The 16,812-nt window shown below is 53.9% G+C and overlaps 1 protein-coding gene across 2 annotated transcripts; it reads right to left on the reverse strand.

Moving 5' to 3' along the window:
- Positions 1-4,314: 4,314 nt before the first annotated feature.
- On the reverse strand, positions 4,315-15,811 carry KCNA10 (potassium voltage-gated channel subfamily A member 10). Of its 2 annotated transcripts, none has more exons than XM_085045030.1 (3): positions 14,991-15,811; positions 9,574-9,609; positions 4,315-6,138 (listed from the first exon to the last, which is right to left on the reverse strand). In XM_085045030.1, exon 3 carries the CDS (start codon positions 6,062-6,064, stop codon positions 4,514-4,516), a length of 1,551 nt encoding a protein of 516 aa, XP_084901156.1. In that variant the 5' UTR covers positions 6,065-6,138; positions 9,574-9,609; positions 14,991-15,811; the 3' UTR covers positions 4,315-4,513. The 2 variants fall into 2 exon arrangements, with proteins under 2 accessions (XP_084901156.1, XP_084901155.1); XM_085045029.1 differs by lacking the exon at positions 9,574-9,609 and having other exon boundaries at positions 14,991-15,475; positions 15,578-15,810.
- Positions 15,812-16,812: the final 1,001 nt, after the last annotated feature.

The raw sequence follows: 16,812 nt of genomic DNA on the forward strand, positions 1-16,812 counted from the left end.
ATGTGCACCTGATGTCCTGTGAGGCCAAGGAGCGTTTGGCCATCACTGTCCTGCCTACAGCCTTTGGGAGCTGTGATGGCTGCTGGGCTGAGGGTGGAAGCCAAGATTGGCTTTTATTTGGGGCTGCAACAAGGGAGTGATTCTGGAACCCCAAATTTCCACCCAGGGAGGCTGAACTCACCACACCAGCCATAAACCATCCCAGAGCAGATCCTGCAGACCCACAGCCATGTCCCACCAGTGCCTGCCCTGGTAACTCAACACCCCATGGCACAGGGCTTGTTTCCACTTCCCCTGGATGGTGTCTGACAGCCCAAAGCCACCCCAGGGCAGGTAGTCCACTGGAAGGATGTGGTTCAGCTGGAGATTTCCCTTGGACCACCCTAGAGAGCAGGAAGAGGCTCTCAGCCAGTGCCTCCCATCATGAGGCTTTTACAGCAGCCCAGAACCTGCACAGTTCCCATTTCTGTGAAGGGAATTACCTCCATCCATACCCAAGCCTATTAAAAATGGAAGCTGCCTCTTTCCAGGGAGCAGCTGCAGTGGAATTGCTCAGCAGGAAGGCAGGAGAGAGATCCAAACCCCTGCTGTGTCTTCATTTCTGCAGTGCTGAGGGACAAGGCACTGTTTGCATTATTTATTGATAAATGAGGCTCCAGCCCTGGTGGGGCTTGGAGATTCCACACCCAGTGGGAACAGGGATGTGTAGGGAGAGATCCAGGCGGTTTGGGTTGGGAATTAATTATTCTCTTCTTGCACTGTGAGAAAATTGAGCTGACTGTAAAGGAGGATGTGCTGTGGGATGGTGGCAGTGGGATTTATCCCCCAGCTCGCTGGGATCACACATCCCTGGGTTTCCCAGCCCCAGCTGGTGGGAATCTCTTTCACCCAAGCTCAAGAGCAACCCAAGCCCAGATTTTGGGCACATGAGATTTGCCCTCAGCTCCATGGCAGGAATTTTCTCATTGTTACAAACAACAATGAGGTGGATGCAGTGGGAACCATGACTCCAAGATCAGCCATCCTGCCAGGATGGACAGGAGCTGGAGGAGCAGCCAGGGGCTGAGCTGTGCTCTCGGTGAGTGGGGATGGAGTGGGATTTTGGTCCTTTTTCCAGGCAGGACAGTTCCTAAATCCTCCTCCTGCACTGGTGCTGAGAATTCCCAGCCAAGGGCTTCCTCCATGGAAGAATCCCACTGGCCCGGGCAACCCTTCCCACACCGGCGTTCACATTCCAATAAAGGAAAAAACAGCAAAAAAGGTTCCAAGCGCGGGTTGGAGAGCGGGAAACACATCGGGAACCGTCTGTGGCAGGGAAATCCGATCCTGGAGTGCCATCTCGTGGCTGCGGTGCCAAACCTGAGCTCCTGAATGCTCCTGGATGCTCCTGGATGCTCCTGGATGCACTGGATGCACTGGATGCACTGGATGAACTGGATGCTCCATCCCTGGCAGTGTCCAAGGCCAGGCTGGACAGGGCTTGGAGTAGCCTGGGACAGTGGAAAGTGTCCCTGCCATGGCAGAGGTGGAATGAGATGAGTTTGAAGGTCTCTTCCAATCCAAACCATCCTGGGATTCTCGGGCATTTCAGCTCAAAGGAGGGAGACACTTCTACCTGCAAATATTTCACACCCAGCCACAGGTTCTGTCTTGCTCCAATGGCCTGGAAACCTTTCTGATAAAGCAAAGAGGTTTCTTGTCTTCTTTTCAATTTCCTGAGGCAGTGAAAAATTTGAAGAGGGAATTCAGCCTCTGCACAGAAGGGCATGACAGATTGGCTTATTAGGGCTTGGGTGTGAAACAGGATAGTTACTGAGGGCTTTTAATGGATTTCACTGAACTTTGAGCTTTGGGCCTGTGTTTGGGAAGGGACAAAGCTGCAAATTGTGCAGGAAAATGGGGTTTCTGGCAGGTTTGTATCAAGCACCAGCTGAGTGTTGACACTGGGAGTTCATAGCTTGGTTTTCCTCCTCTTTAGGGCTAATTGGAAGTAGGTTGGTGTGTCTGGAGAGGTTTAATGTCTTTGACCCCATGGGAATGGGATCCCCCTTGGACCTGGCCTCCCACAATGGACAGTGTGAGCCAAACTGCAGAGTCTGTCCTCATCTCACAGAGCTGGAGATCCAGAATTATCTGTTTTCCAGAGAAGCTGTGGCTGTCCCTGGATCCCTGGCAGTGTCCAAGGCCAGGCTGGACAGGGCTTGGAGCAACCTGGGACAGTGGAAGGTGTCCCTGCCATGGCAGAGGTGCAATGAGATGAGTTTTAAGGTCCCTTTCAACCCAAACCAGTCTGGGATTCCATGAAATTGCCCCACGTCTCAACCTTCCCACACACAATTCCCAGCTGGAATTGTGTTGCCATGGAGCAGCACAAAGCCAGGAACAAAGAAGCTGAGTCCAAATAAACAGTATTTTCTGCATGCCAGACTTTGAAGCATTTATTCTTTTATTTGAGGATAAAGTTTACAAGTTTATAAGAATCAGGTTGTCCATCCATCCATCCATCCATCCATCCATCCATCCATCCATCCATCCCAGCACCATTACAGTCCATATTTGCAGGAGGAGTGGAAATGTGCTCATGGCTGATCAGACTGAATATTTCCCAGCCCAAACCTTCTCATGAGAGTTTTTCATGGTGATTTCCCAAGGAAAAAAAACCACAAAAAGTGCTTCAGATTTGAGCGGCTGGGAGGGAATCGGGGGAGGGGAGCAATGAAAATACAAAAGAATGGAAAAATTCAAGTTTTCTAGGGGAAAAAAGAGAAAGAACCTGCTATGAAATAAAAATAGTGAGGTGGAAGAGCTGCTGGAGAGAACTGAGGGTTGAAAACAGAGGAGCTGGGAATGCTGGAGTGCTGTTTCCAGCTGTTCCCAGCTGTGTCTCCTCCAGCTGTGCTCAGCTGTGCCTCCTCCAAGCGTCCCCAGAGATGATGAGAACTTGGCACAGTGGGAAGGAGATTAAATAGCTCTGACAGCTTCTCCTGTCTGAGATGATGGTGTGAGGGCTGCGAGGGATGGGGGAAACGATGGTGGAGGGATGGGAAAAAACCAACGGGGAGAGCAGGTGAAAAGTGGGATTTGTCCCAGAGGGAAAAGGAATTGTACTGGTTGTGTCTGAGATTCATCTCCTGGGGTGCAAAACACCTCATTGCAGAAAGACAGTGCATAAAACCCCCTAAAACCAAAATCAAATCTCCTCCAACCAGGGCTGTGGGAATTCTGCCACAGGGAAAATCCCAGCGAGCCCAAACCTGCATTTTCCAGCAGGGCAGGAGCAGTGAAACTAATCCCTGTTCCTCCACTGCGTTCTGAATGAAATGGCAAAGCAGGGATGCTGGATGTATCATGATCGTGGGGATCCAGCAGGAGATGAGACATCTCTGCAGCAGGTGTGGGATCTCAGAGAGGATGAGACACTGCACGAGAAGCCGGGGTTTTAATGGAGACAGAAACATCAAGAGAAAAAAAGAGCTGAGTGAAACAGTGAAGTGGGAACAAAATGTTTTTGTCGGAAGAAAACCTGCTGGCATTGGAGAGAACGGCAAAATGAGCTGTTGCTGGCTGCTCCCATCCAAAGTGCCACTGGAAATTTGCATTTTTAGGAAAGCAGAAGTGCCTTGTTACAGCAGGCAGCGGAGCTGTCCGGAAATGTTGGCTCTCATCGCTCTGTGTCCCCTTTGCAGCACCACAAGTGACAATAAAAGCTGCAAGGTCACTGTGGCTCATCCCCAGGGTTGTTTGTACACCAGATAATGAGAATGTGCTGCAGGAGAAATCCCATTCCCTCTCTCAGAGCTTGGTTTTCCAGCAGAATTCTGGTGGGATTGGAGCTGCAGTGCTCTGGACCTCTCATGTGGCTGTGCCACCCTGCCTGGTCACCATCCCCTAGTGCCCCACCTGCTGCCCTGCGTCCATCCCTCGCTGCCCACCCTGCTGTGCCAGCAGAATGGATTAGGCAGGCAGACCAGGGAACTCATCCAGCTAAAAATATCCCTTCTCATTTCTTTTTGCCAGCTTGTTTTTCAGACAGAGCAGTCCCGGGTCTGGGAATTTGTCAGACCCCCGGATCTGAAGTGGTGGTTTAAGATGGTTAAGATGGTTTAAAATGGGTTAAGAAAAGCAGGGAGCTGGACCCACCTTCATCCCTGGACAGCTGGGTGTCACCAAGCCAAGCATTTCATGTCATTTTGCCCTTTTTCCTCTCTGGTAAATGGGGAAATCTCTGTGTGTGGGGAATTCCACTCTGACACCACAGACAGAGCAGAGAAATGTCAAGCAGATGAGCATCAAATAAAAAACACCAGACCGATGGGCAGGGCAGAGAGATAAGAAAGATGGTATTTATTTGAACAGCCACAGGAAATCAGAGATTGAAAATTGTCTAGAAAAAAAAAAAAAAAGCAGCAGCATATTTGGTTTAAAAAAAAAAAAAAATCAGAGCATGCAGATGTTGGATACGTTTTCCAGCCAATCCCACCTGACCTTGCCCAGTCCCTGAGGGCCTCAACCATCACTTTTTGGCCTTATCTTTTGGGTAACCCCCATTGGTCTTATTGAGTGACTCCATGCTGCCGTTGCCCGTGGCCACGCTGGCCAGCAGCCTCTCCACCTCCCCGGGCAGCATCTGCTTCTCCTCGTTCTCCGTCTCGCGGTGGTAGAAATAGTTGAAGTTGGAGACGATGACGGGCACGGGCAGGGCGATGGTCAGCACCCCCGCGATGGCGCACAGAGTCCCCACGATCTTCCCGCCCAAGGTGGTGGGACACATGTCCCCGTAGCCCACGGTGGTCATGGTCACCACGGCCCACCAGAAACCGTCGGGAATGCTGGAGAAATGCGACTGCGGCTCGTCGACCTCCGCGAAGTAAACGGCGCTGGAGAAGAGGATGACGCCGATGAAGAGGAAGAAGATGAGCAAACCCAGCTCCCTCATGCTGGCCTTGAGGGTTTGCCCCAGGATCTGCAGCCCCTTGGAGTGCCGGGAGAGCTTGAAGATGCGGAAGACCCTGACGAGGCGGATGATCCGCAGGATGGCCAAGGACATGTTCTGCTGCCCGTTGAGTTCGCTCTGCTGGATCAGCTCGGTGGTGAGCGTCACGAAGTAGGGGATGATGGACACGATGTCAATGATGTTCATGATGTTCCTGAAGAACTCAGTCTTGCTGGGGCACACGATGAAGCGGACAAAGAGCTCGAAGGAGAACCAGACGATGCAGGCGGTCTCTATGACGAAGAAAGGGTCCGTGAAGGTGCTGTGGGCCAGCAAAGTGTCTGTCATGTTCTTAGAAAGCTCCTGGGTGGACTTAAACTCCCTCTCCTCCCGGAACTCTGGCAGGGTCTCCATGCAGAAGATAATGATAGAGATGACAATGACCAGGACGGAGACCAAAGCTACACCTCTGGCTGCGCTGGAGCTTTCGGGGTACTCGAAGAGCAGCCAGAACTGCCTGTGAAAGTCATTGGTTGGCAAGAGGGTCTCAGGATCCTTGATGAACCCTTCATCCTCCCGGAACTGGTCCATGGCTTCATCACCCAGCTCGTAGAAGGTGATTTCATCAGCAAAGACATCGATGGGGACGTTGGCCGGGCGCCGTATTTTGCCCCCGGACTGGTAATAGTACAGGATCCCATCAAAACTGGGCCTGTTCCTGTCAAAGAAATATTCATTCCTCATGGAGTCAAAGTAACGCATCCTCTTTTCCGGGTCCCCAAGCAAGGTCTCGGGGAACTGGTCGAGGGTCTTGAGGCGCGTCTCAAACCTCAGCCCAGCGATGTTGATGATGACTCGTTGGTCGCCCTCGTCCATGCCCACCCTCTCCCCCACCAGGTGGTCGCTGAACTCGGCGGAGAACCTGGAGAAGATGGTCTCATTGTTGGCGTTCTCGCTGTTGATGAGGATCCGCAGGTTGGACAGCAGGTTGGCGCAGCTGGGGTGGCCTTTCCGCGACTGCCCGGCGGGGCTGAGGTCGTTGGAATAGCAGGGATCCTCCACGATCTGATCGGCGTTGTCAAAGCTGACTAGTGCCACCTCCATCTCCTTCCAACTGGCCACGTCCATCATACGCTAATCAGCTCAGCAGCAGAAATCCCCGCCGCGGACGCCGGCAGCCCGCGCCTTTCCCACGCTAGGAGGATCTGCAAGGGACAGGGACACAGAGCTGAATTGTGCATCTGCTGGGCAGAGCCGAGCAAACCTGAGGTCACACAATCCTGGGTGGTTTGTTGTATTTTTTTTAATGGAAATACTAATGCCATTGACTGGTGACATGACTTCCAGCAAGTCATTTGTCTTTGGATCCTGCAAACCCTTTTGGCACAGATTTGTCATCGTTAAGCCTCCCAAAGCCACCTGCAGCACCCAAGGATGAAAGGTCAGGCAGCAGCAGAGGATGGGGGTGAGCCCAGGTGCCCCACCCAGCCTCTCCCCAGCAATCCCAGGTCATTTCAGACGTTTCCAGGTGCGGATCCAAAGTTCAGAGCAGGCTTTGGAGGTTGTAAACACAACTGTCTTGGTTAAGAGCAGCCCTTGATCCAGGTGGGAGAGGCATTGGGCCAAACCCCAGGAGGTCCTGGGCACGTTGCTGTTGGGTCAACCAGCGTTTGGAAGCAATGCCCAAAGCAGGAACCACACTGGAATTTGGGGTTGCAGCCCAGGAGGAAGCAGACCAGGAGGAGAAATGTCCACCTGCCTTGGAGAACCCCTTTGCTCTGGGAAGAGGGGTGGGAATAGAACAACCCCTTGTCTCCATCCAGACCAGAGGATGGGGTGATATCCTCCAGATCTCTCCTAATCCTCCTCCACAGCAGACCTGATATTCCCAGCATCAGGAAGAAGATCAGGACTAAGCCCTCGGGTCACTTGCAGAGCACCTTTCACACCATGGGGTGGATTGTGCCCCAAACCAGCTCTGGGACACCCCCAGGAACAGTCACCATGTCCCCAAATATTCCCAGGCACACTTCTCCCCACACATCACCGACATCCTCCTGAGCTCCTCAAAGTCAAAGAGGAGCCCAGGGACCAGGCCAAGTTACAGAGCTGGGAAATTACCTGTCCTGCCTCAGGGAGAAGCACAGAGAAAAATCAGGTGTTAACAGCGAGCGGTTCTGAGGAGATTTGCCCCAAAATGAACTTTCCGAGTAAATCCAACGCCCTGATTTATTTCCCCTCCAAATCCATTTCCCAGCCATGAGGCTCCACAGGAAGACACGTGGAGCTGCTCTGCATGACCGCTGCTCACCAAGGGCACTCTGGCTTTCTTCCCCAGCCAACTTCAGCGAGAGGGAGACAAAAAAACCCAAATGCCCTCGACTGCCAGGAATAGCAGCACAATTTAGGGCACGGAGCAGCGGCAGCGGCGCCAGGGCCAGTCCTGTCACCAGGATGGTCCCCAGTGCAGGGTTTGCTTCCCAGGGCTGGGCAGGGACTCATCCTGAGCTGCTCCTCCACCTCCCTGTTTCTCTGCACTAATTTGGGGCATGGAAGCTTTTTTCCTCCCCAGAAATAGTTGGATCCATCCTTGCTGACAGCTGGGAAGGGGGATAGGACAAGGCAAAATCCCAAATCTGTCAGGAAATGGGCATGAACAGCCCGGCTTGTTACGAATCCTCCCTCTCCTCCTCTCAGCTTTACAGCCCCAAGAGCAGAACTTCTTACAGGATCCAGCATGCCAGACAAGGCTCAACCTCGCTCCATCCTCAGCAGAGGAGCTTCTGGATTTGGAGGCAAATCCTACAATTTATCATAAGCTATTTACAGGCCAGGTTTCTTTGCTTAAGCTAAAGCCACAGAGTTCGGCTGTCCTTAGGGATCCATCCCTATAGAGCTGTTTCCAGACTGGTTTTATGCCAAATTTCCCTCTTGGGGACATGTAGAGAGGAGTGGTTGGGGAAAAGGACAGAAGTGACGCCTGGAGGAAGCAGCAGCAGCAGGGTTGTGTCCCCAAAGTGACCTCAGGCAAAGCTGAGGAGCTCCAATGACCCCAAACCCATCCTTCAGCCCCAGCCTAGTCCAGCTTGGGCATAACTGAGGTTCAGCCACTCTCTGTGGGGCTGAATCCATCCCAGGCTGGGCTATTTGGTGACTCTGTGAGAAGCAGGATGATTTGTGGCATCAGAGCAGCAACCCAGAGCTGAGGAAATACCTGGGCTCAGGAGCATCAGGAGGCAGGCAAAGGGATCCTGCAACAAACCCGGCCTGAATAAAGATCATTTCAGTCTTTCAAGGGAAAAAACAAGCATTAAAGGAAAGAAAAGCAGCACACATCATTCCTTTCTTGTGTTCTTGTTTCTTCTTAACACGAATGCCAAGATGATTTTTAAATCAGAATAAAATAAAGTTTAAATCAGAATAAAATAAAGTTTGAATCAGAGTTTAGTGTTCAGTGGCAGGGTGAGCTGATCTGACCCACCACACCTCCATCCTGGGGGAGGAAACCAAAGGGAGAAGTCTGGGAACTTCTCCAAACGGTGGAACAAAGTTTGAGGAGCTAAAGCTGACCATGAAGTTCCCAGAATCACAGACTAGGCTGGGTTGGAAGGAACCCACAAGGGGAAATTGCATCCCAAGGCAGCACTGTGAGGTGATCTCTGTGTTTTGAGCATTAGGAGTGCTTGAATTTCCCCAACCCCAGCTTGGAAGGACATCTGAGTTTGGGTTGCAGAAGAAATTATGATGTGCTGAAATCTGTCCTTCCTCCAGAGCCTCTGCAAACATTGAACTGAGCCCCCCCAGCCTCATCCCTGCTGGGGAAACTGAGGCACAGAGCTATGATGGGACAATTTACATGCCATGGGCAAGGCTGGGAGTGCAAAGTTGGGCTCATCCTCCCCGCTGGGACACGGAAAGTTGTTTTTAAGCTCCATTTCAAGGCCTTGGAACAACTTCCTCTGGGCTCTCAGTTTCCTTTGCTGCCTTGAAGCCCCAGAACACGCTGATATCTGCCTGTCCCCATCACTGGTGGGAGGTGCCCCACCTGTCCCCAAGCCCCACACCACCTCATCTGTCTCATTTTTAATTAAGACCAAAATTAACAGCACATCCCAAAGCCACAGAACGTCCTCCCCAAGCTTTGCACCTCGCTCCAGGCTCCAGCCGAGGCTTGAACTAGAAAGTTGCCTCGTTTTTTCCTCCTAAATCACCCAACATCTGCTTCTCAGAATCTGATTAACTAATATCCTTCAGCGGAAATCCCTGCCTGCGGAAAATCATAATAATAATAATAAAAAACCCACGCGAGGGAGAGCGACGGTGAAAAGAGAAAGGTCATTTCGAGGGAGAGTTTGTGTTTTATCCATCTCATCCCAGTGAATCGGGGCTGTGATCTCCACCAGCCCCTCTGCATCCAGTGAATCCTTCCTGCAATTCCCTAGGCTTCCCACACATCCTCCTTTCACCACCCTCACACTCCTGCAGTGAACAATGTCCATTTCCAAGGTTTTTCCTGATTATTGGAGATGTTGAGCCTCTTTTCCCCCCTTCCTCTTCCCTGCCCTCCCCATCATCCCTGAACGGGATGAGAAAGGAGATTCCTCCCTCTGCCCATCCACAGAGCACCTGCAAGGACTTACCTGGCCAGGGCATGGAAGTTCCAGTGCTCTCTGCATCTGGGAAGAGAGTTATTAATCACACATAGGGATGTGGAGGGAAAGCGGAGATGGAAAAAAAAAAGTCCAGCCATACCCTTGGAAGGTCCCTCAGGGATAACGCAGACAATGTCATTTAAAAGGCTCCTCTCGCTTTGGCACAGAGGGGAGTTGGCAGCGCTTCGGCAGGGGCGGCTGTGGGATCCTCGGCCCCTCCATCCCCCTGGGAGCCCTAAAACCAGCCGGGAGGCCATGGGCAAAGGGGCTGGTGGCTCGCTGGGGACACCCTCACCCCGGGGAGGGGACACCCGGCCGCCCACCTCCTGTCCCCACCCGCCGGCGGGCGACACGGGGGAGGACGTGTCCTTCTGGCGGATGCCACCTTTAATCCCCAATAATGCTGCCGATGGTCCAGCGGGGACAAGTCTTGTCCGTGACGTGGCGAGGTCTGAGCTGTGCCCCGGGAGAGAGGCGGAGAGGGGGGACAGGGACCCGCTGCTGGCACCGGGAGAGAGATTTACAGCGGGAGAAAGAGCTCCTTGTGGCATTAATATAAAATAGTGCCATTCAAAAGAGGAGGGGAAAGCCCGAGGGTTGGAGCATCCCCCGCTGCCCACCTACCTCTCGCCTGTGGCCGTGGGGACATCGGGCGCCTTTCCAGGAGGGGACGGCCACGGTGCCACCACCGCCACCACGTGGGACATCTCCGTCCCCGCCCCGGGGTGACTGGGACCAGTTGGAGCGGCGGGTACAGCTGGCACAGCCCAGCAAAGGGCAGCGGTGGGGGACGAGGGAGAGGAGGGACGTGGCCCTTCCTCACGCCTGGATGCAGCTGCATGCTGGTTAGAACCCCAGTGCTGCTGGCCTTGTCCCCTCCAGGGATTAATTAATTAATTAATTAACTCCCTGGGTGCATGGGACAGGGCAGGTTGGCGTGAGTCATTAAAATAACTGAGATTTTTGTTTTCTTTCCCTGATTTTGCTTTCTTTCCGTTCAGCCATCCTCGCCTTGGGTGCTCCAGAGCGGTTTTGTCCCTGTTGGCCTCACCCAGGGCTGGATGCCCCCTGTCCCTTCACCCAGGTTACCTTCCCACCCTCCTCCTCCTCCTCCCCGGTATTTGGGGAAGGCAGAGGAGGGGTTGGCACATTTCTACCCGCGGGCTTCAGCCTGAATTCCTGAATTGCTCCACGGTGACGTTCCTTTGCTCTTGAGGGACCCGATCACCTCGATTTCCCTCCCTCCCGCATCCTTCTCTGTCCTCTGAGCTATTTCTCCTGCCGTGACGCTAATGAGCACATTAAACCTCGCTGTCCCGGAGGAGAGCTCGGCTTGGAGCATCTCACAGTCATCTCCAGCCTTCTGCTGGGGAAAGGGGACAGGAGATAATCCAGACCTTTGATCAGGTCCTTCAGGGCTGCTTTATCATTTTACACACCACTCCTCTACCCCTACAGACTACAGTCCTTAAATCTACCCTCAGCCCAGTGAGGGGATCTACTGACAAAAAGGAATTCAGTCGATATTCCACCCCCAAATTCAGCTTGTGTCCATCACCCCTCCAAACCCAGCTTTGGAAAGGCTTTCACCACAGGCTGATGGGGTCTGTAGGCAAAATCTGACCTCTTTTAGTGGTTTTTTTTCCCCAAAATCTGCCTAGAACTAGCCAGGGTCACTTCCTGCACAGGGGCAAAGGGCAGCTGTGGCTGAGGGAAATGCAGAGCTTGAAAAGCACCCAGAGGAGCCAAAGATGCGGCTTGAGCTGGGGCTGAGGGGCTTTAGCAAACCCCACCGATAATGGGGATATCCCCGCAGTGAAAGCAGGGCTGTGGTCCAGGCGAGACGGGTAAGGGGAGATTCCCAGAATAACATCATTGTCTCCAAGAAACGGGACAGTTACACAATTCCCTCCTCTCCGGGGAGCTCGGCTGCACCCTCGGCACCCTCGGGAAAGTTCTGCCCTCGGATCCAGCCAAGGTGACTTTAAACAGCCTCTCGGCTCTGAGGATTTCAATCCTCCCTCCAGCCAGGCTGCCCCAGGCGCTCCTCCGGCACTTCTTTCCCTCTAATCCTCTCTACCTCCCGGAATCACCAGCTCTGCTGGGATTTATCGCGCAGATAAATTCAGCCCCGAGGGTGTCCTGCATCCGGGATGGACCAGAATGCAGCGAGTCCTGCTACAGCATCGCTGCTCAGCAGCTCTGCACGGACAGCAGAGGGGAGATCAAACACCCCCGAGCCTGTCCCGCAGCAGAGAGGGATTAGCTGGCAAAGGAGGAATTTTTGGCGGCAGGTCCCTGAATTATTGTTTGCATAGGGAGTTTCGCTTTCCCGGTGGGAAATAATGCAGAGAACTGCAGCTCATCCCACCCGTTTGGCTTTGATCTGCCGCGGGATGAGCTGGAGCAGGGAGCGAGCGAGGAGGAGGCTGAGGGATCCCGCAAATCCTGCGGTGGGACGAGGCAGAGACGCTTTATTCACTTTTCCCGAATTCCCAAGCACAGCCGTGCCCACAGTGAAATCAGCGTGGGCTCTGGCAGCGGCTTCGGTCCACGGAGCAGCCCGGGGCACTAATGAGCCCCGCTAATTGTCCTCTCTCTGCAGCGCTAATTACCTGGGGTTCAGCGCTTCCAGCCCCGCGGCTCTGCCATGCAGCTCAGGTGGCTCCGCGGCACCTCCGCCGAGGGAGTTTTTCTTATTTCTCATCCCGGCTAATTGAAGTGCCCCTCAATTAGCAGCAATCCCCCAGCATCAGGAGGGCTGGATTTTGGGGGGTGCAATGTATAAAACCACAACCCAAACCCTTCAACGGCCTCGATTAGGGCTGGGGTTATAAATATTGGAGCTGTGATTCAGGCCCGGAGTGTCTTTGGAGGCTTAGTGAGGTGCCCTGGGCATCTGGCACTGATGGAGCAGGGCAGGAACCATCTCTGCAAGGAAAACAAAGAGCTCCTGGCTTTGCTGCTGGGGAGACTCTGCAAAAGTTTGTGCCTCCTCCTCCTCCTCCTCCTTCTCCATTTTCAGGAGAGATGTTTGCAAACTGAACTCTTTAAATTCCGAGCGAATGTGTGCAGCTGTGAGGGAATAAGCAGGAGGGGAGATGCTGGTAGTTTATGAGTGATAAAAATATAGGGAAGAGTAATTCAAGTCTTCCAGGGAATGATGGGGTCTGGCAAAAGCTGCCTCTGCTTTTTAGTCCTCGCTGTGGGAATAGCAGAGAAATGGAAAAGGGGCCAAAATACACTGAAATAATGGTGTGGCTCACAGCAGTCCCAGGGTTTCTCGTGCTTCCCAGGAAGCTTCTCCTGCTTCTGCTGTTTCTCAATGTTTTTCCAGGAGAGCCCAGTGCACAGGAACAGCCAGACCTGAAACCTCTTTGATTTTAAAAGCAGAGGTTAAAGTTTGTCTGTGACAAGGGGGGCAGAATTACCCCCAACATTTGAACCCCCAAGTTGTATTTAAACTGTAAGAAGGAAGGTTTAGATGAGGTATTCAGGAGGAATTCCTCCCTGTGAGAGTCACAGAGTGCCCAGAGAAGCTGTGGCTGCCCCTGGATCCCTGGCAGTGTCCAGGCTGGACAGAGCTTGGAGCAACCTGGGACAGTGGAAGGTGTCCCTGCCATAGCAGGGGTGGCACTGAATGAGCTTTAATGTCCTTTCCAACCCAAACCATCCTGGGATTCCACGAAATTGTACCAGGAAACAAATTATGATCCTGAACGAGCAGCCACCAACTCCTATAGGCTACATCCACCCCCGTGCCTCAGTTTCCCCAGCACTGAGGATTTTCCATGCAGCCACACAGGATCTCTCCAGGGAAAGATGAGGAATATCCCCAGCTGGATTCCCGGGGCTGGGATGGAGTGTCCATCACTGCTGACCCCACGGCAGGCTCTACATGTGCCCAGCCAGACCCCCACAGCCCTCCCCACTTTTCATACCTCCTTCTGATTTTTCCACCCCTATTTTTTCCTATTAGAAAAATCAGATTATCAGAGAGCTCAGTACATACAGTCCACGCCACGAGACAGATGAAACCTTTCTTATAGCCAGCCATGGAGCCCAAAATTAATCAGCTATGGATTAACCGGGTCAGGATGTAATTTAATAACCAGAGAGGGCGAGTTTGTGCTCGGAGGGAGTCGGAGAGATCCCACTCCGGGTGTGTCGTGAAAGCTGCCCCAGCACAGCACAGGTAGCAGGAAAAGCCAGATGGGATGAAATGAGCTCTGTGGTGGTGCTGGCTGCTCAACCAAGGGACAGGGACAGGCACAGGGACAGCCTGGGACAGGGCCAGGCTTGGCTGCAGCTGAGCCCTCCTCATCTTCCCTGCACTCCCAGCCGGGCTTTAGCCTGATTCAGGAAAAGATTTAAAGGGATTTTTGACTGTGAGGTGCTGCGGTGGCTTTTTGGGGATGCTGAGTGGGCTCTTTGGGGGACAGGGGGTTCGATCCCCGCCGGGATTCACTTTCAGCTGCTCCTACAAAGCGTTTGGCACACTTTAGGAAGAGGCTGGTGAATGGACACAAAGCGTTCGGATCTGCTTTGACCAGCCCGGACCAGCAGAGGTGTAAAACAGGGTGCATGGAGTGACCTCTTCCCTGCGGAGCAGCGCGGCTCCGCCCGGGCGCCTGGCTGGGGACGGGGCAGGCAGCCATCCCCTGCTGCTTACCGCCCTGTAACACGATCAAGAACCCGATCCCAAATCGATGGGAAACTTTCCCAGCCCGTCCCAAATTGCTGGGATAGAGGCAGAGCCGCCCTCCCCCCGGCCCAGCATGCGGAGCTGTAACCTCAGTCTGCTCCTAGGGATGAACAAATGACTTTGTCCCCCTCGGAATCTGCACTGGCAGCAAAGCCGGGAGGAGGTTGGCAGCCGGAGCCAAAAATGGATGGAAGGTATAAATGGAAAGCAATAGGAAGCCGCTAATCGGGTCAGTCGGATCCTGCATTGATCCCCATTCCTGCCACGGCAGCACTAAAAGCAGCCGGTGGCACTTTGGGGTCCCGGTGTCACTCGGGGCTGGCGGCTCCGTGTGCTGAGCCAGAGCCACTGCAGAGGTCAGGGCAGAGCCCCCAGAGCATCCCACGGTCCCCAGAGAGGACATGGGAATTTGGACCCATAATTAGGAATTCAGAATTAAAGTCACTGAGGTGAGGCCAGTGAGACCTTCTGGCTGCTGGTAAATCCAGAGCTCCTCGCAGCACTCACCCGCTGCTCGGCAGCTCTTCACCCTCCCTGCTCCTCCAAGGACAACCCAAACTTCTCCCCAGCTCACCACCACCCCAAAAACCCACCAAAACCAAGAAAAGCAGCACCCGACTGCCCCAAACCCACCCACCAAACTGCCCCCAAACTTCTCCCGGCCACGACAGCCGCTGAGCCCTAGAGGGCAACAACAAACCCGGCTTTGGCATCGTCCTCATCCTCCTCCGGGGTGCGGCTGCCCGGTGCCGCTGCTCCCATCGCCGCTCCGGGGCTGCCCGGCCGAGCCGCCCGGCTGAGCTGCCCCTCCGCCTCTGGCGGGCAGCGCTGGGATGCTCCAACCTCTCCTGCGGAAAGGCGATGCCTGTGCCCACGTGAGCCCGGTGGGACTCCTTGCCCTCATTCTCCTTGCGCCTGAAATGGGTTTTTCGCTCCCTCGCTGGTGCTGCCCGGCAGCAGCGGCGAAATCCGGGACTCCGAGGCACCTCTTTGATGTCTGCAGAGGTGTCCGAGGCCTTTGCTTGCCGAGCCAGGGTGAGGCAGGGGCGGCGCGGGGCACAGGAAGGGGAGGTGATGCCCAGGGGTGACTCTTCTGTCCCCTCCACGCAGAGCTGCTCCCTGGCACGCTCTGCCACACGCAGGTCTCACGGGGACCTGGTTCTTGTGCATCCGAGGAGGGAAAAGCTGGAAAAACAGGACATCCAGGGCTCCCACACCCAGCCCCAGCCAGGATGAGGCATCCAGGGTCCCTCCAGCCATGGGGACTTTGCCCAGGAACTTCCTCACCTAGGCCTGGTTTTCTCCAGTGCAGGAAAATCCTCCATCCTGGGGGTCTGTGATTCCCATCACAAGAGCTTCCAAACTGCTGAAGGAGCAGGAATTGCCTCTCCGTGGCTTTTTTTCCATCCTGTTTTTTATGGCATGGGGTGCCTTTTCCTCCATGAGCCCCTTGGGGTGTCACACCTCGATGTGACAGCTCTGTGCCTTGGATTCAGCCCCGGGCAGCTCCCAGCAGGAGCTGGGCAGAGGCTCTGGATGTGGCCACAGCCCCTCTGCTACTCCAGTGATCCATCAGGACTGTGAGCATCACCCAGCACCCCCACTCTGGCCAGCCCAGCTGCTCTTCCAACCCTCTGCCCGCTTTTCCAGCAGGATTTAATCAAACCACAACGATTTCCCTTCCCATGTGTTCCCCCAGCCCTGCAGGGAGCTCTCCCTTCCTCCCCTGCCCCAAAACATCACCCTGGAAAGGGATTGGAAGTGCAGGACTGGGGGAGCACCAGCCAGGGCAGTTCCTGACTGACCTCCAAAAGTCACCTGCATCCTGAATCCTTCTGCCAGCATCTTGGGAGGCAGAGCTTTTCCCTCAAGCTTTCTTCCAGCCCGTGTAATTGGGGCAGGTTCCCATGCTGTGCCGCTGAATTGGGATAGGAAAATCTCGAGATCAGCCTGCACTGAGCCCTTCCAGAGGCATCCCAGAGTGGGTGGGCAAAGCTGGGATCTCCCAGGGGTGCTGCTCCAGAGAAACCCCAAGGGAATAAAAGGAATCCTGGAAAATCAGGTCTGGAAAATCTTCCCCCAGCTGTGGTAAAAGGGAGATCTCAAAAAAAAAAAAGGCAAAAAGCTGTCCTGTGGGTTCTCTTCCCCTGGCAGTCCCAGGCCAGCCTGGAGCTGATTTTGCCTCAGAGCAATTTCTGATCTCCTTCCCATGACCTTTACAAACAGATCCAGCCGAGGGGTTCAGGGGGTGAGGTGTCCTGGTCCTCACTCCACACCCAGGGAAAAGCCACACTGCTCCCAGCTGCATTCCTGAGCTGAATTCCATCTTGGGATGCAATGGGAAATCAGGCACAGGGCACAGACACAGAACTTGGGATGTATAAGTCACAGTTTTAAGCCATTTTGGGGCTGGGGAGATGCAAAAAGAATGGCTCAGCCGAGGAATCCAAATCAAATTTCTCTGAGAATCAGCAAGATAGTGATTTTTTTCCCCGATTAAAAATTCAGCTTTATTTGGTTGA

This window comes from Lichenostomus cassidix, unplaced genomic scaffold (genome assembly GCF_008360975.1).
Source record: "Lichenostomus cassidix isolate B80296 unplaced genomic scaffold, HeHo_3.0 HiC_scaffold_560, whole genome shotgun sequence".
NCBI lineage: Eukaryota > Metazoa > Chordata > Aves > Passeriformes > Meliphagidae > Lichenostomus > Lichenostomus cassidix.